Source organism: Gouania willdenowi, chromosome 10, assembly GCF_900634775.1.
Source record: "Gouania willdenowi chromosome 10, fGouWil2.1, whole genome shotgun sequence".
Lineage (NCBI taxonomy): Eukaryota > Metazoa > Chordata > Actinopteri > Blenniiformes > Gobiesocidae > Gouania > Gouania willdenowi.
Window position 1 is genome coordinate 1,968,772 of NC_041053.1, and position 25,000 is coordinate 1,993,771.

Consider the following 25,000-nt stretch of genomic DNA (forward strand, 5'->3'; position numbering starts at 1 on the left):
CCTGCTCCATACGGTCCGTGTGTGTGTGTGTGTGTGTGTGTGTGTGTGTGTGTGTGTGTGTGTGTGTGTGTGTGTGTGTGTTACCTGTTCACAGTGGACGCGGTGCCCTCACTGCTCAGTCCAAGGTTTTAGGAGCAAAACCCACACACACACACACTCTGTCTGTGTGTGTGTGTGTGTGTGTGTGTGTGTGTGTGTGTGTGTGTGTGTGTGTGTGTGTGTGTGTGTGTGTGTGTGTGTGTGTAGTAACACACACATAGCGAAAGGAAAACTGCGGCCGCTCCGGGAAGTGGAAATCCCCGTCGGGGGCGTGCCCGAGCCGCGGGAACGCGCCGCGGCACGAGCTCCCACTCCGCTCTTTATTTACAGAACCAGAAATCATGTATTTCTATGAGAAAAATATAAACAAGTGCAACTTTTAATCACTTTAGTGATTATTATTATTATTATTATAATAATAATAATAATAATAATAATAATAATAATAATAATAATAATAATAATAATAATAAACTCCTCCATGTGAGCTGAGACTCAAATAACATGTAATAAATAAATGTATTACTCCTTTATTAATGAAGTAGTTTTAATAACTTAATTGAAATGTCATTCAAATGGAGGCTTTAAAGCAAACATCTAGTGTTTTAATAATGCTGTAAATAGTCTATGAATATGACTTTAATAGAAACACTGTAGTCGTCGTTTAGAACATGCAAACTACACACAACTTATGATTTAGTTTCACTAAAATGCAACAGTTTAGATCCAAATTTAGTCATCAAGACTATTTCACTTACAGTCTGGTTCAACTAAATGATATTAATATTTTAGTCGACTAAAATATAAAGCACAATAGTTTATGCATTTTTTACAGATTTGCTGACCATTCGTTGTACGAGTTCTGCTTGGATTCCGTGTAATGTGACAAAATGTGTTTCGTTTTCAGTCGATGAAAACATCAAAATATTTTTGAAAAGTAATTTTTTTATTGACTTATTGTCACATAAACGCAGGTAAGACTAGATCCTCTGTGAGATGAACGTTCTTCGTGAATAGAAGATCTTTGAGATGCTGTCGTTTTCACTTCCTCCTTCTAACGTTCAAACCTGTTTTAGTTTTCGTCATCTAACGAAACTAACGCGTGCTCAGTGTGCGTGTGGAAAACACACGCACACTGAGGTTTCAGGTGTTTTATTTTGAAAGGAAATGATTGATTGAGAAAGTCTTTACTCATAGAACAACAGTAAAGTCAAGGAAATAAAGTTACTCACCAGCAACGAAACGAAAGCAAAGGTCACACTGTGACGTTTGTGTGACGTTTAACACATTGAAGTTTAGTTTTCATCAGAAAAACAAACAGAGGAACACGTGACGTGAGTTCCTGGAACTGAAAGAACATTGTGAACATTCTGCTGAGTCACTCACTGCTGCTGCTGTGGCTCCCTCTAGTGGTAGCTTTACACACTTACATCTGTTACACAGCCAATCAATCAATAACTGTATTTATCCCCAGAGGGCTGATGGTGTTAAAGGGTCACAGTTACAGAACATACATTTATTTCTAAAAAATTACCAGTTGTTCTGCAATTATTCAATATTATTATTTAATACTATAAATGAAACCAAACCACATTTTTTCTTACATTCCCACATACAGTAATGGACCAATGAAAATAGTTTAAAAAATAGTAAATAAAGTACATGTTCATATTTCCAGAGTGTGTGAGTCTAGAACCAATGTATATCTGTGACTAATCATTAGTGATGTGAACAGTCTATGTTCATAGCTCTAAGCTGATCACATTACAGGGAGCTGAGACATATGCTAAGTAGTTTACTGAACATGTTCCAGACCCAAACACACACTGACTATTTAGAGGAGCTGACATGTCCACCAGATAGGATGTATAGCAGATCTATTTATATAGTCTGAGAGAGTGGGTGGAGCTTATTACTATACCATATTTACCTTTATATGTGATGGAGTTACAGATATATTGGAAGATGAACATGGAAGATAAATAAGGACACACCCCCTCACTATATTATCCATATCTATAAAGTATTAATCAGATCAAACTAAAAATGTACAGTGTACTTATTGAATAATGGGATGTTTGTTGATATGTCATGAAATACCTAATGATTGTGTTTCTTTAAAACTGTCGACACTTGATAATATTTCAGTTATTTTATTACAAACATTTTATTTAGTATTAAATCCTGTTTCCTGTGACATGTCAGAGTTGTTCTGAATACAAAAGTAGACAGTTCCCACGCTCTCACAGAACACAACCAAACAGGTGGTTGTGTGTTTATTTGTGAGGAAAGTAAAAGTCTTTGGTCAGCATGGTGACAATACAGGGGATCTGCTTCTTCCCACTGAAGCCTGGAAGGTTGGAGCTGGACTCAAAGTGTAGCGCCACCTTCCTGTTGACCCGCGTCATGATCTGCATCAGCTCCATGTGCTCACTGTGTGTCTGCAGCATGTCACACAGAGACTGGATGAACCATGAGCCATTGGACGTGTTCCTCCACGAGTAGTAGCCTGAGAGAGAGACGCTAACGTTAGCATTAGAGAAGAGAGGCTAACGTTAACCACAAGTAGTAGCCTGAGAGAGAGATGCTAACGTTAGCATTAGAGAAGAGAGGCTAACGTTAACCATAAGTAGTAGCCTCAAAGAGAGGAGACGCTAGCCTTAGCATTAGAGAAGAGAGGCAAACGTTAACCACAAGTAGTAGTCGGAGAGAGGAGACGCTAGCGTTAGCATTAGAGAGGAGAGGCTAACGTTAACCACAAGTAGTAGCCTCAAAGTGAGGATACGCTAGCATTAGCATTAGAGAGGAGAGGCTAACGTTAACCATGAGTAGTAGCCTCAGAGAGAGGAAACGCTAGCGTTAGCATTAGAGAAGAGAGGCTAACTTTAACCACAAGTAGTAGCCTCAAAGAGAGGAGACGCTAGCCTTAGCATTAGAGAGGAGAGGCAAACGTTAACCACAAGTAGTAGTCGGAGAGAGGAGACGCTAGTGTTAGCATTAGAGAGGAGAGGCTAACGTTAACCACAAGTAGTAGCCTCAAAGTGAGGAGACGCTAGCATTAGCATTAGAGAGGAGAGGCTAACGTTAACCATGAGTAGTAGCCTGAGAGAGAGGAAACGCTAGCGTTAGCATTAGAGAAGAGAGGCTAACGTTAACCACAAGTAGTAGCCTCAAAGAGAGGAGACGCTAGCCTTAGCATTAGAGAGGAGAGGCAAACGTCAACCACAAGTAGTAGCCTGAGAGAGAGACGCTAACGTTAGCATTAGAGAAGAGAGGCTAACGTTAACCACAAGTAGTAGCCTCAAAGAGAGGAGACGCTAGCCTTAGCATTAGAGAGGAGAGGCAAATGTTAACCACAAGTAGTAGTCGGAGAGAGGAGACGCGAGTGTTAGCATTAGAGAGGAGAGGCTAACGTTAACCACAAGTAGTAGCCTCAAAGTGCGGAGATGCTAGCATTAGCATTAGAGAGGAGAGGCTAACGTTAACCATGAGTAGTAGCCTGAGAGAGAGGAGACGCTAGCGTTAGCATTAGAGAGGAGAAGCTAACGTCAACCTAAGTAGTAGCCTCAAAGTGAGGAGACGCTAGCGTTAGCATTAGAGAGGAGAGGCTAACGTCAACCTAAGTAGTAGCCTCAAAGTGAGGAGACGCTAGCGTTAGCATTAGAGAGGAGAGGCTAACGTTAACCATGAGTAGTAGCCTGAGAGAGAGGAGACGCTAGCGTTAGCATTAGAGAGGAGAGGCTAACGTTAACCACGAGTAGTAGCCTGGCAGAGAGGAGACGTTACAGTTAGCATTAGAGAGGAGACACTAACGTTAGCCACAAGTAGTAGCTTGAGAGAGAGGAAACGCTAGCATTAGCATTAGAGAGGAGACGCTAATGTTAGCCATGAGTAGTAGCCTGGCTAAGAGGAGATGCTACAGTTAGCATTAGAGAAGAGAGGCTAATGTTAGCCACAAGTACTAGCCTGAGAGAGAGGAAATGCTAGCGTTAGCATTAGAGATGAGATAAACAGGTATTGCCTATATCACACCTATAACGACAGAGAAAATAGATCATCTTATTAACAGTGCAATGTTGTCACTGCACACAGCTCTGGATGCTGTTGCTCTGCTTAAAAAGAAGACGATATTTCATAAAAAGGTCGCTCCCTGGTATAATTCTGAATTGAGTCTTTTAAGAACAGGCATCGCGAAAATTAGAAAAGAAGTGTCTCTCCTCAGACATGGTAGAAGTTCATACTGCCTGGAGAGAAAGTTTGTCAGCTTATAAAAAAAGCTCTTCACAAATCTAGAACCTCCTATTATTCAACTTTAATAGAGGAAAACAAAAACAATCTATGGTTGCTATTCAACACTGTAGCCACGCCCACCAAAAGCCACAGCACTGTTGAACCCTCTATTCCTGTCAACCTGAGCAGTGACGACTTCATCATCTTCTTTACTGATAAAATTATAGCAATTAGAAACAAAGCTAATGTCCCCCCTGCAGGGGTGCTCAATACTTTATTAAACAAAGCAGCTCCTGAAATATCCCCAAAATGCAGCTTTTATTGACATAATTTCACTCCAATTGGTCTATCTCAGGGGTCTGCAACCTGCGGCTCTGGAGCCTCATGCGGCCCTTTGACTCTTTTGCAATGGCTCCCTATAGCTTTAAAAAAAATTATTGAAATAAAGAGTTGTTATTTTCCAACAGTATCTATTATTGATTAATGACAAATAAAATCAAGATATAACAATTTGTTAACCTAAAAATAAATCACATTGTGCAATGATTCAGCACATTCCTACTTCACCTCTTACAACATCTACAGACCATCAACTTTCCTCCACCTGTGACTAACCTTAAGTTTTAAATCCCTGGTAAGAAACTAAACCAACAAAAACACTATTTCTGGAAGAAAATACAATTTTTAATTGTGTGGGAACAGATTCATTTAACCACCAATGTACAGGTTAAATATGTATGTTTTATGTGTGGCAAGAAATGAGAAATTAGCAAATTAGTTAAAACTGAAACCTGAATAATCACAGATGTGCACACTCACAGGGATAGTTTGGATTATTTAACATAAGGTGGTATTTATTGACAGAAACATGAAATCAGACTCTGATCAGACATGAGCAGCAGAAAACTGGGGTTCAGGTCACGTAACTAAACATATCTCAACCCACAACACAAAAAAACTTCAGCCATTCAAACAAGAATACAACATATATTGAGTAATTCTACAGTGTCTTAATATTTACTCAGATAACACTGTCTATAAGCTTTAATTAAGATGTCTGTGATTAGGCTGTAGTGCAATGTTCAGCACATAAAATACTTCCAAGATACAGAAAGATGTGATCGGAAAATCAAGCTGCAAAATTACACAAAATATCTCCTGATATCAGTACATGTGAATGAGTTACATCACCTTATGTTAAATAACTTGAAATATAAAATGTAGTTTTTCATTCAATCACTGATCATACACTATATTTATAAATATATATATATATTTTGTTTTGATCATACACTATTCTGATTGTGTGCGTTTCATTGGTGTCAACCTGCAGAGAGGATCAAAGAAGATGGATACGATGGTCCAGAAGAAGTGAACACACGTCTCCACTAGTGAAGAACCTCATGGACTTAGAATCAGACTTCATAGGTCAGTGAACTTCATCTTGTCTCTTGCTCTCAATTTTTCATATTGTTCTGAAAAGCTGACATTAAACCATTAAAAACTTTGATTTGATCAGATTTAGAAGCATGTAATGTTATCGTACATTTTGAGTTATTTTTGATTATTGTGTTTGTTGTTGTTTTAGAATGACAACACTGGAATAAAACCATGGAGAAGAACTACGACGAGCATGGTGAAGATCATCTCTCCCTGACTGAGAAGATTCCTGAATCACAACTATCTACACATACTCAGACTAATATAATAATGCACTGATACTTCACAGAGGTAAACATGTGCCTCACAGGACTCTTTAATGGTAAAGCACAAGCTACGTCATAGAACTATACACACACACACACTTCACCATAATGTTGTAGATCTCTGACATTCAATCTAATTATTTTAGTTTATTACCATTATTGGTACAGCAGACATTTTATTTTGCTCCTCAGAATCTCTTTGGCTTGTTTATCTGAAGCATCTAACAATTTCTTGTTTCTTTTTTAATATATTGTATTTTCCAGTAGCTGTGTTCATGTAGGGTGACGTGGTGACGTGGTGACGTATCGATCATTTCCTGTTTACGCTCTACCGCTGCTTGCAGCGCTCTACTACTGTGTTCTGCTAACGCTAATCAAACTTGTTGTCATTGATATTTTAGCCTTGAAAACACTTGTTTTAATTTTTTACCGTACAGTTAAAAGTACGAAGGTTAAGTAAAAAGCAATCTCGCCTCTTAGAGGCAGTGTAATCTCCTTTAAACTTCCTTTTGTCCTTAGCTTAGCTTAGCTTAAATTTAGCACCTATGGCTTCTCTCTCCTCCCCTCCGCTCTCCTGCCCGGTGTGTCAGATGTTTAGTTACTCCTCGTCCTCCTTTAGGGACAATGGTAGTTGCATAAAGTGTAGCGTACTGTTAGATATGGAGGCGAGGATCAACAATCTGGAGAAGCGGTTCCGCACCCCTGATACCAAAACCGAAGCTAGCAAGCAGGACCTAGCCGGTGCGGACCGTGCTAGCTCTAGCTTAGCCTCCCCCCCGGCCAGCAATGAGTGGGTTACTGTCCGTGGTAAGCATAGTCGAAGGTCAAAAAGCCGCTCGGGACACCACCATGTTCACGTCTCAAACAGGTTCTCCCCCCTCCGTGAGGACAACACACTCACCGGGGAACAAACTCTGATAATTGGCGACTCCATAGTGAGAAACGTGAAGCTAGCAAAGTCAGCGGGCATCGTGAGGTGCATCCCAGGGGCCAGAGCGGGCGACATAGAATCAAATCTAAAGTTGCTGGCAAAGAGTAATCATAAGTTTGATAGGATAGTCCTCCATGTCGGCACTAATGACTCCCGACGTCGTCAGTCGGAAGCAACCAAAGTGAACATTGAATCAGTTTGTGCTTATGCTAAAACAATGTCGGACTCCGTAATTTTCTCTGGTCCCTTACCAAATCTGACCAGTGATGACATGTATAGCCTATAGCATGTCATCATTTAACCGCTGGCTATCGAGGTGGTGTCCAGAAAACGAGGTGGGCTTCATTGATAATTGGAGATCCTTCTGGGGAAAACCGAACCTGATAGGAAGAGATGGAATCCATCCTACTTTGGAGGGAGCATCTCTACTATCAGAAAACATGGTACATTTATGACATCTCATGACTGAGACCATGTTACAGAGGCGGAGTCCTCCACGCCCCTCTGCGCTTGCCTTAGGACAGTTTCCCTCCCATTGCTATTATGATAGCTGTGTTCATCGCCATGACAACTGTTGTGATGGTGATGAATATTATTTTATGTAGACGGTGTCTGTCCCTCGACCCATATTTCACAATGATTTTAACATAAAATCAAATAAAAGAGCTATCAATTATAAAAATCTGAAAAAAATTAAAATCTCAAATCTAGAAACACCAAAACATAAAAGCATTAGATGTGCTCTATTAAATATTAGATCACTGAGATCCAAATCTCTACTAGTAAATGACCTTATCTCAGAAAATAACTTTGATTTATTCTGTTTAACTGAAACATGGCTGTATCAAGATGAATATGTTAGTTTAAATGAAGCCACTCCTCCCAGTCATTTAAATACTCATATGCCACGAGACATAGGCCGTGGATGTGGTGTAGCAGCTATTTATCATTCCTCTCTCCTAATCTATCCTAAACCAAAGGCCAATTACACTTCCTTTGAAAGCCTGGTTCTAAATTTATCTCATACCAAATCAAAAACCTGCCAGCCAGTCTTATTTGTGATAATTTACCGTCCTCCAGGCCCTTATTCTGAATTTCTATCAGAATTCTCTGAGTTTATATCAAACTTAGTCCTCAGTTCTGATAAAATACTGATAGTAGGAGATTTTAATATCCATGTGGACAAAGATAGTGATAGCCTGAGCTCAGCCTTTATGTCCCTAATAGACTCAGTTGGCTTTTTTCAAACTATTAATGAAGCTACTCATCGTTTAAATCATACTCTTGATCTTGTTCTAACATATGGCCTTGATATTAATGAACTAAAAGTCTACCCTGAAAATCCTCTGCTATCAGATCACTTTTTAATATCTTTTAACATTATCCTAGAGGATCTCGCACTGTGCAATAAAATAGTTAGGAGTAGAAATCTGTCCAATAGTGCTGTGGCTAAATTTAAAGAGGCCATTCCTGCTGCCTTAAACTCAGTGCACCATCCAATAAATAACTATGATATTAATTATAACCCCTCTCAACTGGATCTGCTTGTCGATAGCTCTGCTAGTCTACTAAAATCCACCTTGGACTCAATTGCCCCATTGAGGGAAAAAACTATTAAACGTCAGAGGAAAGCTCCGTGGTTTAGCTCTGAAACTCACACACTCAAACAAACAACCCGTAAATTAGAGAGAATGTGGCGCTCCAATAAAACAGAGGAGTCACGAATACTCTGGCAAGAAAGTCATAGTAAATACATGACAGCCTTACGACATAGTCGATCTACATACTACTCCTCACTAATTGAAGAAAATAAAAATAATCCGAGGTACCTTTTCAGCACTGTAGCCAGGCTAACACAAAGTCAGAGCTCTATTGAGCCCATGATTCCTCTAGCCCTCAGCTGTGAGGACTTTATGACATTTTTTAACCATAAAATTCACAAGATTAGAGATAAAATTAGCCACTCCCTGCCTTCACCTGGGCCTGCTGTACCATTAAATGTAAATAGGCCTAACCTAAACTGTTTCACACATATAGGACTTCAGGAACTTAACTCTATTATTTCATCCTCCAAACCATCGACCTGCCTTTCAGATCCGATCCCAACTAAGCTGTTTAAAGAAGTTATTCCCCTAGTCTGCCCATCTTTGTTGGAGACAATAAATATATCCCTATCAATAGGCTACGTGCCACAGTCCTTTAAAGTAGCTGTAATCAAACCCCTTCTCAAAAAACCTACTCTTGATTCCAGCACTTTAGCAAACTACAGGCCTATATCTAATCTTCCTTTTATTTCAAAGATTCTTGATAAAGTTGTGGCAGCTCAGCTCTGTGAATTTCTTCAAAACAACAGCCTGTTCGAGGACTTCCAGTCAGGTTTTAGAGCTCAACACAGCACAGAGACTGCTTTAGTTAAAGTAACTAATGATCTACTCTGGGCTTCAGATGAAGGACGACTCTCAGTGCTGGTTTTATTAGATCTTAGTGCAGCTTTTGACACTATAGATCACTATATTCTACTAGAGAGATTAGAGGAATTACTTGGAATCACAGGGACTGCCCTAAACTGGTTTAAGTCCTACCTATCTGATAGGTACCAGTTTGTACACATGAATAATAAGTCTTCTGTGTACACTAAAGTAAGCTACGGGGTTCCTCAGGGCTCTGTGCTAGGTCCAATCCTCTTCTGTATCTATATGATCCCCCTTGGTAATGTTATGAGAAAATACTCTGTTAACTTCCACTGCTATGCTGATGATACCCAACTGTATGTATCAATGATGCCAGGTGAGACAAATCAGCTATCTAAACTTGAGGCCTGTCTAAAGGACATTAGGGCCTGGATGGACCAAAATTTTCTTCTTCTCAACTCAGACAAGACTGAGGTCATTGTACTGGGCCCACGACAGATTAGAGAAACCTATGCTAGCCTAACTGCCCTAGATGGCATTACTCTGGCACAAAGCACAACTGTTAGAAACCTTGGGGTTCTATTTGATCAGGATTTATCCTTCAACTCTCACATAAAACAAACTTCAAGAACTGCCTTCTTTCATCTCCGTAACATTGCTAAAATCAGATCTATCCTGTCTCAGGGCGACGCCGAAAAACTAGTCCATGCTTTTGTTACCTCTAGACTGGATTATTGTAATTCTCTTTTAGCAGGCTGCCCGAGCAAGTCGCTTAAGACACTTCAGCTGGTTCAAAATGCTGCAGCACGTGTACTGACTAAAACTAGGAGAAGAGATCACATTACTCCTGTATTAGCCTCTCTGCATTGGCTTCCCATAAAATATAGAATAGAATTCAAGATTCTTCTTCTCACTTATAAAGCCCTAAATGGACAGGCACCAGTCTATCTCAAGGAGCTTGTAGTGCCATACAATCCCCCCAGAACACTACGCTCTCAAAATGCTGGACTACTCGTTGTTCCATTCGTCTCTAAAAGTAGTATAGGAGGAAGAGCTTTCAGTTATCAGGCCCCACTTCTCTGGAACCATCTACCAACCACGGTTCGGGGGGCAGACACCCTCTCTACCTTTAAGGTTAGGCTCAAAACATTCCTCTTTGGTAAATCTTTTAGTTAGGAACCAGCTCATAGCTCATAGTTAAGATGCAATAGGCATAGACTGCCGGGGGGGGGGGGGGGTCTGGCATGCTCGGTTGGAGAGAGGTTGGAGAGGGCGTTAAGAGAGAGGTCATTTAGGTTAGAGAGGGACCGGAGAGGGTCCCATTCCTCTTTCAAACACTCCCTCTATGTCTGCTTCTTCCCTTGTGTGTTTGCTCCTGTACTCCTTCTGGCTTTTGTCTTGCAGGTCCGTGGGATCCTCAGTGTGGAGTTACAGAGTCTCAACAACTCTGTCTCCACCCTTTCCTCTGCACACACCCAACACAGCATAACGTGGATGGCTGTTCATCATAGGAATGGGATCCACACAAGGTTCCTGCTGCTTAACAGAAGGTTTTCCTTGCCGCCATGATGAATTCATGTTGGGTGTGGGATACATATGTATGTGTATATACGTATATATGCATATGTGTGTATCCATAAAATGAAGAGTCCATCCTTAAGACTGCTCTACTGTAAAGTGTCTTGAGATACCATTGGTTATGATTTGGCGCTATACAAATAAAAATTGATTGATTGATTGATTTATTGATTAATTGATTAATGTTGGCACTGCCTGTTTAAATAAATATGTGTGATTTATATCCTTTGTAAATTATTTATTAATTATTTAGCATATAGGTTTAAGCACTTCTCTGTCGCCCACAGAACAACTTTAATTTTGATTGCAGTGAACATTGAGATTTTAGATATTCTAAAGTGCTGAGTCACTGTATTATGTCTGTCTACAGTAAATTGTGAAAATTTAAAGTAATCCCAGAATGTTGCTGTAAATTAAAAATAATTACTGAATTACACTGCATCAGGGGGCGCCAGTGAGCACAGCATGGAGTAGATGTCTTTTTCAGAGCTCCTGCAGGGCCATTAAGATTTGTAAAAATAAACAGCTATTCTACATAGGATCTCCATTACTGTTTGCTTTGTCCATAGAGCCACTGGCCCAACTCATCAGAGATGATCCTAATATCAAAGGAACACTCATTAATGGGGAGGAGCATAAATTATCTTTATATGCAGATGATGTTCTGTTATATCTGACAGAGCCTACATCAACAATACCATATCTGAAGAAGCTTATTAATAAATGTGGCTATTATTCTGGATACAAAGTGAATGTAGATAAAACGGAGGCTATGGACATAAATAAAATCCCACAAAGTATAAAATCTAAAAACGGATTGAAATGGCCTGTGAAAGGTATTAAATACCTGGGTATATACTGTATATCCCCCATCTCTACATAATTTATTTGATGTTAATTACAATAAATGAATTAGAAGTACTAAGTTGGAGCACTGGTCTGCACTTCCCCTCTCTCTGTTTGGTCGTGTTGAAAGTATTCTCATGAATGTTCTGCCCAAATTACTGTATCTATTCCAGATGCTACCTCTAGAGATCCCAAATTATTTTTAAACCATTTGGATAAAATAATTTCAAAATTTGTTTGGCATAGCAGGCGTCCCAGAATACACCTGAGAACGCTACGGCAGTCAAAACAAAATGGAGGTCGAAAACTCCCACACTTCAAGTACTATTTTTTGGAAGCACAAATGAGATGCTTGTTAATGGGGATGCAGAATGCCACACACACACACACACACACACACACACACACACACACACACACACACACACACACCTGTCAAAGCAATGGCAGATTTGACTAACATTACACTTAAAATATGGAATAAAATGAAGAGAGCATTAGGACTACCAAAGCTAACAAATTAGATCTAGGGTTCAGAAGATGGGTTATGGACTGTGTTACATACACCAGCTATTGGAAGTAGATCAGTTGAAGACATTTGAACAGTTAAAAATGAATATAACACAAAATGAGTGGAACAAACTTCTAAAACCTACACCCATAGAAGAGTTTCTGATCTTTATACAGAATGGGAAGGATCATAAGAAAGTCATTAGTAAATTATATAACATTTTTATCTATGAATATGACAGAGTTACGTAGACAGAGGTGGGGGTGGAGATAAACATGGTCATAGCACAGGACACCTGGGAAGATATTTGTACAGAGGTTCACTCCGTCACAAACTCACATACATGGAAAGAATTCAAATGGAAGATGATTATTTGTTTCTTTAGAACTCCAGAAATAATGTCCAGAATAGGACAAAGTTATCCTAGCTCCTGTTGGAGGAAGTGTGGGACACATGTGGCTAACCACACTCACATACCTGTACCCCTGGAAACTAACTATGCACCATATGTCTGAGTTTTAGATGGAGATGATCTGTGGTGTACTTCCTTTTGTTTCTACTGTTGTTGTTGTCATTGGTTCTTAAGATTTTCTTTAACCTGTATCTTTATATATGACTTTATAGGGAATCTATATATGTTGTCAATATACAGTGTACATGTAATTGTATGAATCTAAAAGACAAACTGTCCATTGTTAACATTGTAATATTTTGCTATATTTTCTGGTTTAACCCCTTGGGTGCCTGCCGTGTTGTTATTGTTGTGTTATGTTTTGCTATACTAGGTTGCTTCTCTGTTTTTGTCTGCCTTATTTTTATTTTCATTTTATCCAAAGAAGCGTAAAGATTAAAAGATGGCTATGTAGTAGAAAAACTCTAAATTTTCATACTGTACTGTGTTGGCTGAACTAAATAACGATTAAGTTTAAAAAAGAAAGAAATATACTGCATTTTATCTTTACAATAATACATTGTGAAATTGGTGAACAATATGAATACTGTAAAATTACAGTAAAGTGCTGGTGTCTCTGCTGCCAGTATTTTACTGTAAATTGAAAAAATACAGAAATATACTGTAATTCACCAAAACAGTTATAAGCTGTAAGTTATTTTACAGTATGAATACTGTGAAAAAACAGTTAAGTACAGGCATTCCTGCTGTCAGCACTTTACTGTTATTTTACAGAGAATTTTTTTACAGTGTAGAGATGATAAATAAACTTTGTTTTGAGGAAAAACGACATCTTTTAAAAGATGGAGACCAACACCTGAGCTACCAGACCTTCAGCAAAGCTAAGATCAGAACATTGTTGGTTCTTTCTACAGTGAATGGAACAAAAGGAAGGATTGACTTTGTGGATGCTCCTCACTGAGAATGTTCTGAGTTGTTGTTGTTGTCATTTTCTCCATGTTTCTGTGTTTCCAACACAAACAACAGATGTGCTGTCGTGTCATGAGATATATGTTGTTGGGAGAGTATGGAGGCTATATTAAATGTTTATGTTTCTTTAATGGTGTTTATGATGTTGATTTTGTTAGATGATAAATACTTGTTCATGTGGATCTTGTTGGGTTTTTTCTTTATTATGAATTTTATATTTTGATGAGTGCATTGACATGACTTTGTTGTAAATTGTGCTATACAAATAAAGTTTATTTGAATTGAATTAACACTTGACAGTAGAAACATATGAAATTGTCATTGGTGGTCTGGATTTGCAACGTGCCTACCCAACCCTAGTGGTCACGGCACGTCACTGCAGAGTACAGAGTATGTACACCTCTTTGTACATCCAACCTTCAAACACATACCCATTTGACCATAATTGACAACTTTATTTAAGCTCCTCCCACTATATGAATACATACTTCCAACGGGCACTGTACTCGTGATGTACATTTCCATTGCTATGCAGATGATACACAGCTTTATCGCTCAATGAAATCAGATGAAACTCATCAGTTATTAAAACTCCAGGTTTGTCTTAATGACATCACATCCTGGATGAGTCGTAACTTTCTCCTTCTTAACCAGGATAAAACCAAAGTGATTTTATTTGGTCCAAAACACCTCAGAGATAAATTATCAGAGTAAATAGTGTCTCTAGATGACGTCACTCTGTCACCCAGCACCACAGTAACAAACTTAGACATTATCTTTGATACTGACTTATCCTTTAATTCTAATATTAAACAAATCACAAGGACAGCCTTCTTCTACCTCTGTAATATCTATAAAATCAGGAATATCTTGACCCAGAGTGATGCTGAAAAACTAATCCATGCATGTGTTACATCTAGATTAGATTAGTGTAACTCTATACTGTCAGGATGTTCTAGTAACTCACTAAAAAGTCTCCAGTTAATTCAGAATGCTGCAGCTAGAATACTAACAGGTACTAACAGGAGAGACATATTTCTACAGTATTGGCTTCTCTTCATTGGCTTCCTGTAAAATCTAAAATAGAGTTTAAAATCCTCCTGTTAGCATACAAAGCTCTACATGATCTAGCTCCTGTATGTCTATAGAGACCTGTTAGTGTCCTATCATCCAGGTAGATCACTCTGCTCTCAGTCTGATGGTCTTCTGGAAGTTCTTAACGTATCTAGTAGGCCAACTTTGGTCGTTAAGTCGACTAATTGGTCGATGCCATCGTGGTCGACCAAGTATTTCATTGGTCGACCAGACTTATTAAATATGCAGGAACTTTGATTTTCAATTTCAGCATTAACAGTTGTTCATTATTTGCAAAATAATAAAATTACAATGGGTGACATTTGTGCAGTTATTATAATGTCGTCTACTGATATATATTTTGTAAGTAAACAGGCTTTTTTCCTGTTAACTCTCACCACAGTCAATTAACTATATGACACAACGCTACATGTGATCAGTCCACATTCATAGCAGACGTCAACATCAACCTGACTCTAACACACACTCGTCCTGCTGTGCAAAGATGATCCACTTTCAATAAAATGAAGGATTATATTCAAGACCAAAGCAAATATGACTCTCACTGGTGTGTGAAACTAAACCAGGGCAGATACCACAGACTCCTTCTAGCTGAGAAGCCACTCCTCTACGTTCCTACCATCCACGCCCACAGAGCTCATCTTCTCCAAAACGCCTTAATGCTCATTTCTGATTTTTTGTTCATTTGTTCACATGACCATTTAAAATATGACCTGTATCAGACTCCAGTGTGAATGGTTTATGGTTCCAATCTGACCCACGTACACATTGTGGCATTTGTCTCAGAGTTTTTGTGCAGCGGAGCCTGAGAATGAATGATCAGATGGAGGAGGACGTGGAGAAATAAAAAGAGAAACACATATTTTGTTTTGGGGTTTGGTGATTAAACACAGACCATTTATGATATGAACCTTATTCAAGCTTTGACCTGAACTCAAACTATAACCTACAGGTCTGACAGACATTAGGTGTTTATATCAGAGCCTGACCTGAAACCTACAATTAAAACTTATGTTTTCCTCATATGAATGACATATTTGTTTGTTTTATTGGTAAACCTGCTTTTATTAACACTTAATAGAGAACTGTTTATGTCATCATCAGATCAGTGCACGATGAAAAAAGTGCACGTCAAACACACACAGTTGTGTAGCGCGCTAGAGATGGATCTATTTACATAATCCATGTATCAAATATTAGCATAATCCATGTTCTTGTGAAACAAAGATTGATTCAACAGTGGATGCTTCAAGGGTCTTAATTCTGTTCCTCTGCTCCATCACTGCCAGCTGCAGCACGCCACCTTTTTTTTTTTTTTTTTTTTTTGGTCGATTATTTGCTACCTGTGCCATAGTCTTGGTTGACCAATCATTTCCTTGGTTGACTACAGCCCTAGTGTCTAGAAGTAGAACAGGAGGCAGAGCGTTCAGCTACCAGGCTCCTCCCCAATGGACACAGCTCCTAGTCTTAGTACAGGAGGCTGTTACTCTCTCCATCTTTAAAAGTAAACTCAAAACCTACTTATTTACTAAAGCATATACCGTATAATAGCGTTAACCTAACCACTAGGAACAAAGCTCTAAACCTAAAAATAGGAACTAAGATTATATATTAGAAAACACACATATATTCAAACATGATCCACCATCTACACACATAGCTCTAATGGCTGTAATGAGATGATGTCCAGTCAGACACAGTTGTACCAGGTTGTAGACAACCCCCCACTTCTGTCCCTGGTTGTATAACCATCATACTGCTCACACTGCTTCATTTACACTGATTCATTCCACTCACACATAGTCTAGCATCAGGTGTTTCCAGACAGGCTGACTTGATATTAATGTATCATGTTTTTCTGCAGTCAGTGTCTTCTCCTCGTTGTTCTCTCTCTGCTCTGTTTCAGGTGAAGCTGATGATGTCACTTCCTGATCTGTGGTTCACAACTCAACTAGTCTGGAACACTCTGATGTTCTATCTCTCTATCCTGTTCTGTTGGTCCTTCTGTCTATTAACCACAACCAGTCCACGCAGATGGCTGCCACCTCTGAACCTGGTTCTAACAGAGATTTATTCTTGTTCAAAGGGAGTTGTTTCTTCCCACTGTCACTAAATGTTTGTTCATGTGGATCTTGTTGGGTTTTTTCTTTGTTATTATGAATTTTATATTTTGATAGCGCTATGAGATGACTTTGTTGTAAATTGTCTTATATACTGTACGTAAATAAAGTTGAATTGAACAACACGCCTATAACACACCTGGAGTGGTGGAGTAGGCATACAGGAAGTCAGCCTCCACAGGGATCTTCTCTGACACCTGAGCTCCACTGTCTGCCTCCAGCTGAACTCCTTCATCCAGAGCAGAACCACGACACGCCTGGAACATGACACACAACCACACATCATCATCATCACTAATTGTGTAGTTATCAGAGCCTTACTGTACAGTATACAGATGCTTTATATGTTGCTCACAGGTTCTAGACCCAGACTGTGTCTAATATTCCTCCTATCTCCTCTTATCCACTTTTCCTTAACCCCGTGGATGATGTCACAGGGTTAAGGAAAGGTGTTAGGAGACTTACTAAAGGAGTTAGGAAAAGAACAACGTGATGTTCTTTTCCTAACTTTAGACAATCAGACGCACTTGCACTAGGTGACGTAATAATAATAATAATAATAATAAGAGGGAGAGGGAGCTTAAACTGTCAAAGTGTGTGTCAGTGTGTGTTACCTTAGTGTGTGTTGGTGGTTGTCATGGTAACTGACCTGTATAAAGAAGAGCTTTGGTTTTCCAAGCAGAGTGCGACATCGCTCTCCTTTGAAACACAGCGTAAGCGTCTCAAAGCGTTCAAAGCCGTCGGTGCCAAATATAAGGCCCTCCTCCCCATGACTGAGCAGCACACACACAAAGGAGGCCCTCTGGCTGTGGTCCTCCTTAGACACTGCACACACACACACACAGCTGTAAATGTTATATAAGAGCAAAAGGACAACAGGCTTCAGGTAGCGCTAGGCCTCAAAGTGCTAAGTTATTAGCTATTCAGAGCCCCTTAAACATTCCAACACATGAACAAGAAAAATGAATCAATGAACACACCTGCTATTAGCACAGCTGCTAGTTGAGCCAACAGAAGCCTCATTTACTCATGTAATGGCCATTTTATGGGTGTATATAATTGTGGGTCTTAATTGGGCGTGTCACAGACTATATACAGTATGTGATGCCACTTCCGGGACAAGCATTTGTTGCTTGACGGGGTGGAGCTCAAACGATTTCTGACCACAACACTGTTTGATCGTATACTGTGTGAAGTGTAGAGGTTATAGGTGAACTGATTTTTTTAATAAACACATTGGTTTGGAAGCAACTAAGTATAAAATAAAAAGAAAGTAAGTATACATCAAGAAGGCGTTTGTGATTTATCTCAACTTCAGGCTGGGGTTGCTAAGAGACAGTGTGACGAAGCTCTCCTGTGAATATTGAGCTTGTACAATGATGTAGACGGATGAGAGATCACCTGTGATGAGCAGAGCTCAGAGGGAGAGGAAAGGAGTTTATGAGACAGAAAATGGTTCTACAGAGTTGATGCTGAAGTTCTCACCATCTCACAGCAGCTCACACTCAACCAGAGCATGTGTGGAACTAAGTGGACTATTGAGAGTGTGGTGATGGTGAGAGAAAACCATCAAAAAACAGGGTGAGCGGTGAGAATCAGCATGTCAAAGAGGAGGAGGAAGTTACTGTACGTGTGTGGAGAATGACGGGGGAGAGACTTGGAGGAACGACAAAATACAGTAAGAAATCCATTCAACTCTGACATTGATAGTAAAATAATAATAATGTTGGCATCAAAAACCTGGTCTCTGTTGTTTTTGTAGTTTTATAGAAGGAAACTAATGTTGAGGTGTCACTAAAGTAAATAAAAATTGTTTGAAAGTCACTAATAGATTTTTTCAGAAAAAGACGTTTTTCTCAGTTTTTTGTCACAAACTGGTGATTTGTGTGAAACTTTCCTCTATTCAACTGATGATTACAGAAGAACGAAACAAGCTAGAAACAAAATATTTTTTTCTGATGAAACTAGAGGCTTTAATCTTTCAGAATCCAGATTGTCATAATACAAAATATTCTGTGGGTCTTAAAATATCAGTTAAAATCATCTAAAATGCCTGGCAATATTGGGTTGGCTGCTCTGAAAAGGGCTGGCAGTGAATTAGTTAATAACCCATCAAGGTAGCCAAGTAGTGGATGTGGCTATTACACCAAGTCAGAAACCTGCTCTCAAAGAGTCGGTGGCTCACATTGGGACACTGGGTCTCATGCACGCCAGGTACAGAGTGGACCGAGGTGAGATCACATTCGTGAGCCGAGCACGGCGGCTGGGAGACGGAAGTCTTGCTACGAGGAGCGGAATGGAGCACAACGCCTGCTGGACGGTGCGCCAAATCGCTGCTACGTCCGGCAGCAGCAGTCAACGAGCTGATCGCTGTCAGTGAGGGTCGGCAAAAACGAGGACGCTGACGTTTGCTTTCAGCTTGAGGATAAAGGTGTTTGCTTCTTCGGAGGAGGACAGCGTGTGCCTGCGTGAAGACAGCAGAACCTGCCTTGGCTGCAGATCTGGAGGTAGGATTTGGGGTCTATGTGGCCCACCGTAGGGTATGTGTAACGCTACAACTCAAAGGTGACAATTTGTTTGCGTGCACACTTACTCTGGGACAAATAAAATGCTTTGATTATCAATACCAAGTGACAGTTGACTTTTTGCAATCTCAGCAATGAATGTGCATGCATCAAAGGACAGACCCACAGGTATTATTGCACATTCAACCTGTGAAAGCAATGTTGAGCATGCGACTAATACTGACACTGACTCCCAAGTTGTAACATCAAAGCGTGTGGTAAAGTTAAATAAAGCCAGCAATGTAAGAAAAAGGTTAAATGAATTAATACAAGAAGGTAAAAATGCATTTCTTACGTTAAAGAATGGGGAAAAAAGTGTTGAACATCAAACATTGACTTGTAATGATGATTGTCATGATGTTGACAATAAAGATGGGGTAAATCCAGAAGACAGTGTTTCTAATGTTGTTCGCAACACAAGTAAAAGGAGTGCTTGCAGTGGACGTTTAAGTACTACTTCCTCTGCTAGAGTTAAAGCAGAGGCTGAGAAAGCTGCTTTGATGGCACGTGTAGCAGCCTTAAAGAAACTGCATGCATTGGAGGAACAACAGCAAAAATGCAAAGAGAACAGCTGGAGCTGTAAACTTTGCTGGAAGAATCTTCTGCCAAAATGAGCAGTTCTGCAGGCTGCTGATAGTCGAAGCGCAAGGCCATCATCAAATGGAATGAATTCATACTTATCAAGAGAAGAAAAAAGAGTAATCAAACCTATTAAACAAAGTAATCCACAGCCAACAGAAAATTGGTCATTTCCACCAGCAAAGAACTCAGTAGAATCAAAAACACAGCTACAAGAAGCTACTCTTCAACAATTAAGACGTCCAAAGTCAGCTGAGGAGAGACAAACCGCCATGTTCAATTCTCAGCCTATAGATAAAAGCCAATTTGGAGTCATATGTGACATTATGCAAAAACAAAATGAAATTACATCAGCACTAGTCCAACAACAGCATTTAATGGTTTTGCAAGCAAGAGATATTCCTGTATTTAATGGTGATCCACTTCAGTATATCCCCTTAATAAAAGCTTTAGAACAAGTGGTGGAGGACAAAGTCAGCAGTAATAACTGCTTGTACTACCTGGCACAGTTTACCAGAGGTCAGCCAACAGTCGAGGTCAGTCAACAGGATAAATTCACAACCAGGAAGTAAGTTTAAAGAAAACAGTTTTGCCACCAATGTTGTTACTGTGTCATCAACTGATAAAATAGGAAGTGCAGTGGCAACCACACATCCCCACAGTTTAACAAGGAAGTATGGCTGTGTGTGTTGTGCTCAAAGTCATTCATTGGAGGATTGTCAGCAATTCAAACAGAAGAAGCATAGGGATAAAAGAAGCCTTCTAATGGAAAAGAAGCTTTGCTTTGGCTGGGCGCATTAGCCGTGACTGCTTTAAACGTTTGACATGTAGGAGTTGTGGTGCAAATCATCCAAGTTCAATTCACATTGAAAAGGAAAATGAAGTAAACGCTGACACAGAACCACCTAAGGAGCAGGCAGCAGAAGACACCTCAACACCTTATGAAACCTGTGGTCATACAGGGGCCGGTAGAGAACATTGCTTTCTTTCTATGGTGCCAGTTCAGGTTAAATTAGTCACAGGAGATCACATAGTACAGAAATACTAACCCTGGGTCCTGGTAGTTCTGCCACATTCTGCTTAGAGCGTCTCATGAAAAGGCTTAACGTAGTTGGTAGACAGACTCAGTTTCTGCTGCAAACAATGGGTCAGGAAAAAGTTGAGTTGAGTGTGTATCCGGTTTAGAGACTAATAGATTCTACAAGTTAGCTCAAGTCCTAACACAGGATAGGATGCCTGTGAGTGCAGACAACATTGTGACTAAAGGAGATATCACAAGGTGGTCATATCTGTCAAAGATACACAATCCTTGTATACAGGCGGAGGTGGATCTGTTTATTGGAAGCAATGCACCAAAGATGTTGGAGCCGGAGAAATGGTCCTTAAGCTATAAAGACAGCATTAGGATGGGTCATAAATGGACCTATGCATACTTATGACAGCACTATGGCATCAGATTTATCTTCAGCTTTGGTTAACAGGATTTCTACATTGGAGATGGAAAAATGTCATGTAAGCTCCAGGGAAAACCCAGCAGATGATGTCTCCAGAGGAGTAAGGGCTGGAGATTACCTTCAAGACTGCAGATGAATTGAGGGTCAAAACTTTTTGGTTGGACCAAAGGAAACTTGGTTAGTAAATGTCATGGCGATTGCTGAAGTAGATAACCCAGAGATCAAAGGGGAAGCCATGGTGCATGTTAGCATAATGGACAGCTTAGTGGATGCAACCAGTCGGCTAATGGCTTACTTTTCAGATTGGAGGAAACTGAAAGTAGTAGTTGCCTCGTTTATCAAGCTGAAAGAGATTCTATTGGAGAAAAGTCACAGGAGGCATGCATAAGGAGCTCAGGTGGAGCAACAAAGACAAGTACCAAAGGGACAATCCTTGGCAACGGAGGATCTGGTGGGCGCTGACCTTGCAATCATCCATTACTGTCAGCAGCAAAGGTTTGCCAAGAAAAGTGTTGCAATGGAATCTGAGAACAGTTCACTCTGGAAACAAGTTAGATTCAGATTTGAAAAATGGACTTTTAAGAGTTGGAGTACGGTTGATGAAAGGATCACTACCGGATGAAGTAAAGCATGAATATCTACAACTGTTACAAAACTTTCAGACCAGTAAGACATTGAGTTCAAGTATTTAAAAAAAAAAGAAAAAAGGTAGAAAAGAAAAAAAGAAGAGGAGGAAAGGAAAGGGGGAAGAGGAAGAGGGAAAAAGAAGAAGAGGAAAGACGAAAAGAGAGAGAAAAAGCTTGAAAAGAGAAAAAAAACTATGTAATGTTTGTAATTTTGAAAATGTCCACTTATTTGTATATATTGGAATTGTTATGCCTTTATATCATCACAAATAGGGGACGGTGTGTAATGCTATTTTATGGGTGTATACAATTGTGGGTCCTAATTGGGCGTGTCACAGACTATATATGTGATGTCACTTCCGGGACAAGCGTTTTGTTGCTTGACAGGGTGGAGCTCAAATGGTTTCTGACCGCAACAACACAACACCGCAACAACACAACACAACACCGCAACACTGCAACACCACAACACCACGCCACCACACCACGACATCCCAACAACACAACACCGCAACACTGCAACAACACAACACCACAACACCGCAACACCAGAACACCACAACACCAGAAAACCACAGCACCACAACAACACGACACCACAACACCCCAACAACACAACATTGCAACACCAGAACACCACAACACCAGAACACCACAACACCAGAACACCACGACACCACAACAACACGACACCACAACACCCCAACAACACAACATTGCAACACCAGAACACCACAATACCAGAACACCACGACACCACAACAACACGACACCACAACACCCCAACAACACAACATTGCAACACCAGAACACCGCAACACCAGAACACTGCAACACCACAACACCAGAACACTGCAACACCACAACACCACAACACCAGAACACCACAAACACTTTTTGATAGTATACTGTGTAAAGTGCAGAGGTTATAGGTGAACTGATTGCTTTAATAGACGTATTGGTTTGAATCAACTAAGTATAAAATAAAAAGAAAACGAGTGTACATCAAGAAGTCGTACGTGATTTATCTCAACCTGACACTGAAAGGTGTACACGGTGGGTGCGTCAGCCACTCAGACCTTTATTACCCATCAAGGTAGCCAAGTCATGGATTTGGCTACTACACCTCATAGATCTATATTTTACAACTAAAACCTGGCTTTGTCTTATATATACATATATATATATGATACAGCCCTGGCCTGTACTGTGGGGAGTCTGCTTGTTCTGGCAGCCGCTCCTCCTTGTTTATCATCATTGCAGGTGCTGATTGGCTGTGTTTTGGCCCCGCCTGCTGGTCTTCACTATTTCTGTCCAGACCACTGGCTTTTTGACAGTTTGAAGGATCCCGTCCATCGGTGTGGCTGCAGGCTCTCTCCTCAGCGGCACCCTCACATATTATGCACCTTTAAGTATATTTTGATCATTTGTTTGCCTTGGTTGTCATTCTTTATGTTTAAGCCTGGTTTTGTTGGCATTAAATCTTGTTTTGTACACCTTTAAAACAGTGTCGCCTCCCACCTTTGTGTCACAGCGTGAACGGCTGTAACAAAATGGGGGTTTGTTTAAAACACACACTTGTTAAATATATTTTGGTTGTGTTTTGGGGTTTTTCTACCATGTTTTGATCTATGGTGGTGTGGAGGCGCGTGTGTGGCTCAGTCCTGTGTGACGTGTTGTTCGGGTCTGAGCTCGTTTCTGATTGGTTTGTACCTGGGGATTCCCTGTGACGTCATTTTCCTTATATGGACAGTTGTAGCGCTCTTTGGGAGACCTGGTTTGATTTGCATCCTATCCTTTGACTGGGTTTTGTCGGCGCTGCTCATGGTGTTTGTCAGCTTTGCTGTTTGGAGACTCAGATGCATGTATATGTCTGTAATGTCTACTGTTATTAAAAGTGAGGATTTTCCTTGTAGGTTTAGGCAGCTTTCTCATAAGGAGATTGCTGTACGGGTGGTTTAGGGACGGAAGCAAGTGCGGGTTGTAGCATCCTCATTCCCTTTCCCTTTCATCGGCTCGGGTTTGTTTCAGGGCCGTTCTCACTGTGAGTGAACACGTAAGATCCCACCGCCACGCTTCCAGAAGACTAGGGAGGAGTTAGTTAGCGAGGTGTGTATAGTCTAGCGGAGATCCTCGTTTTTGTGATAGTGTGACATTGCTAAGGCATTGCTTGTCTTCTGGTCTCCACTTGTTTTTGTAACCATGGATGAGTTAGTAAAGGAGTTTGTTGAGGCGCCTTGTGCTAGTAGCTTGGATGTTTTTTCAAAAAAGCAACTGGCTTGGATCAGAGAGCATTTTAAGGTGGAAGTAGGTGATTTAAAGAAAAATATTGACTGTGTTAAAGGAAATTTAAAAACTGGGTTAATTGACCAAGGGGTTTTAGTACCAGAGTCACCGGCATGTATGGACTCGTCATTGTTGTCAGCGAGTGCTGCTGGGTTGACATTTGAGCAGCAAAGAGAGCTTTTGTTGCTGAGGTCACAGTTTGAGGAGAGACAGAGTAGGTTGGAGTTAGAAAAAGAAAAGGAAAGGGGCAGGTTTGAGTTGGAGAAGGAAAAAATTAGGTTTGAGCTTGAAAAACAAAAACTTGAGCTAATTAAAGAAGGAAAGTTGGAGGGTGATTTTGGTGAACGCGTGCCGGGGTCTTGTGGAGCTAAATCACATGAATTAAGTGATTTAAGTGACTCATGGATGTCATTTGCCCTTTCCCTGAGGTTAGAAATCATTCTCAATGTTATTTTCTGCACAATGATGTCTTAATGAGGAAATGGACACCTCAGTTGGGGTGTTTAGTGGGTGAACCCGTGTTCCAGGTGGTTGTGCCGATTGTATATGGCTCAGAAGTTGGCGAAGGAGAAGCTATTGTGTGTACGGCATAAAATGAAGAAGCACTATGACCTAAAGGCTGTGCATAGAGAATTTTTACCTG

At 40.2% G+C, this 25,000-nt stretch overlaps 2 protein-coding genes across 3 annotated transcripts in view; both read right to left on the reverse strand.

Annotated features, from left to right (window-relative positions):
* LOC114471082 (interferon regulatory factor 2-like) overlaps positions 1-1,342 on the reverse strand; it is a 26,166-nt gene extending 24,824 nt beyond the window's left edge. Inside the window, exon 1 of one of the 2 annotated variants that reach the window (XM_028459659.1) lies at positions 1,272-1,342. The gene's annotated coding sequence lies outside the window, so the exon portion shown is untranslated. Of the gene's footprint in view, positions 1-84; positions 213-1,271 lie in introns of those variants that run through there. The other variant, XM_028459657.1, reaches the window with a different exon arrangement.
* Positions 1,343-2,176: 834 nt separating this feature from the next.
* LOC114470927 (caspase-3-like) overlaps positions 2,177-25,000 on the reverse strand; it is a 34,051-nt gene continuing 11,227 nt past the window's right edge. Inside the window, exons 5-7 of the mRNA XM_028459347.1 lie at positions 17,498-17,673; positions 16,988-17,105; positions 2,177-2,548 (exon numbers count right to left, since the gene is read on the reverse strand). Coding sequence (XP_028315148.1) covers positions 2,316-2,548; positions 16,988-17,105; positions 17,498-17,673 — 527 coding nt within the window. The 3' untranslated portion in view covers positions 2,177-2,315. The remainder of the gene's footprint in view (positions 2,549-16,987; positions 17,106-17,497; positions 17,674-25,000) is intronic.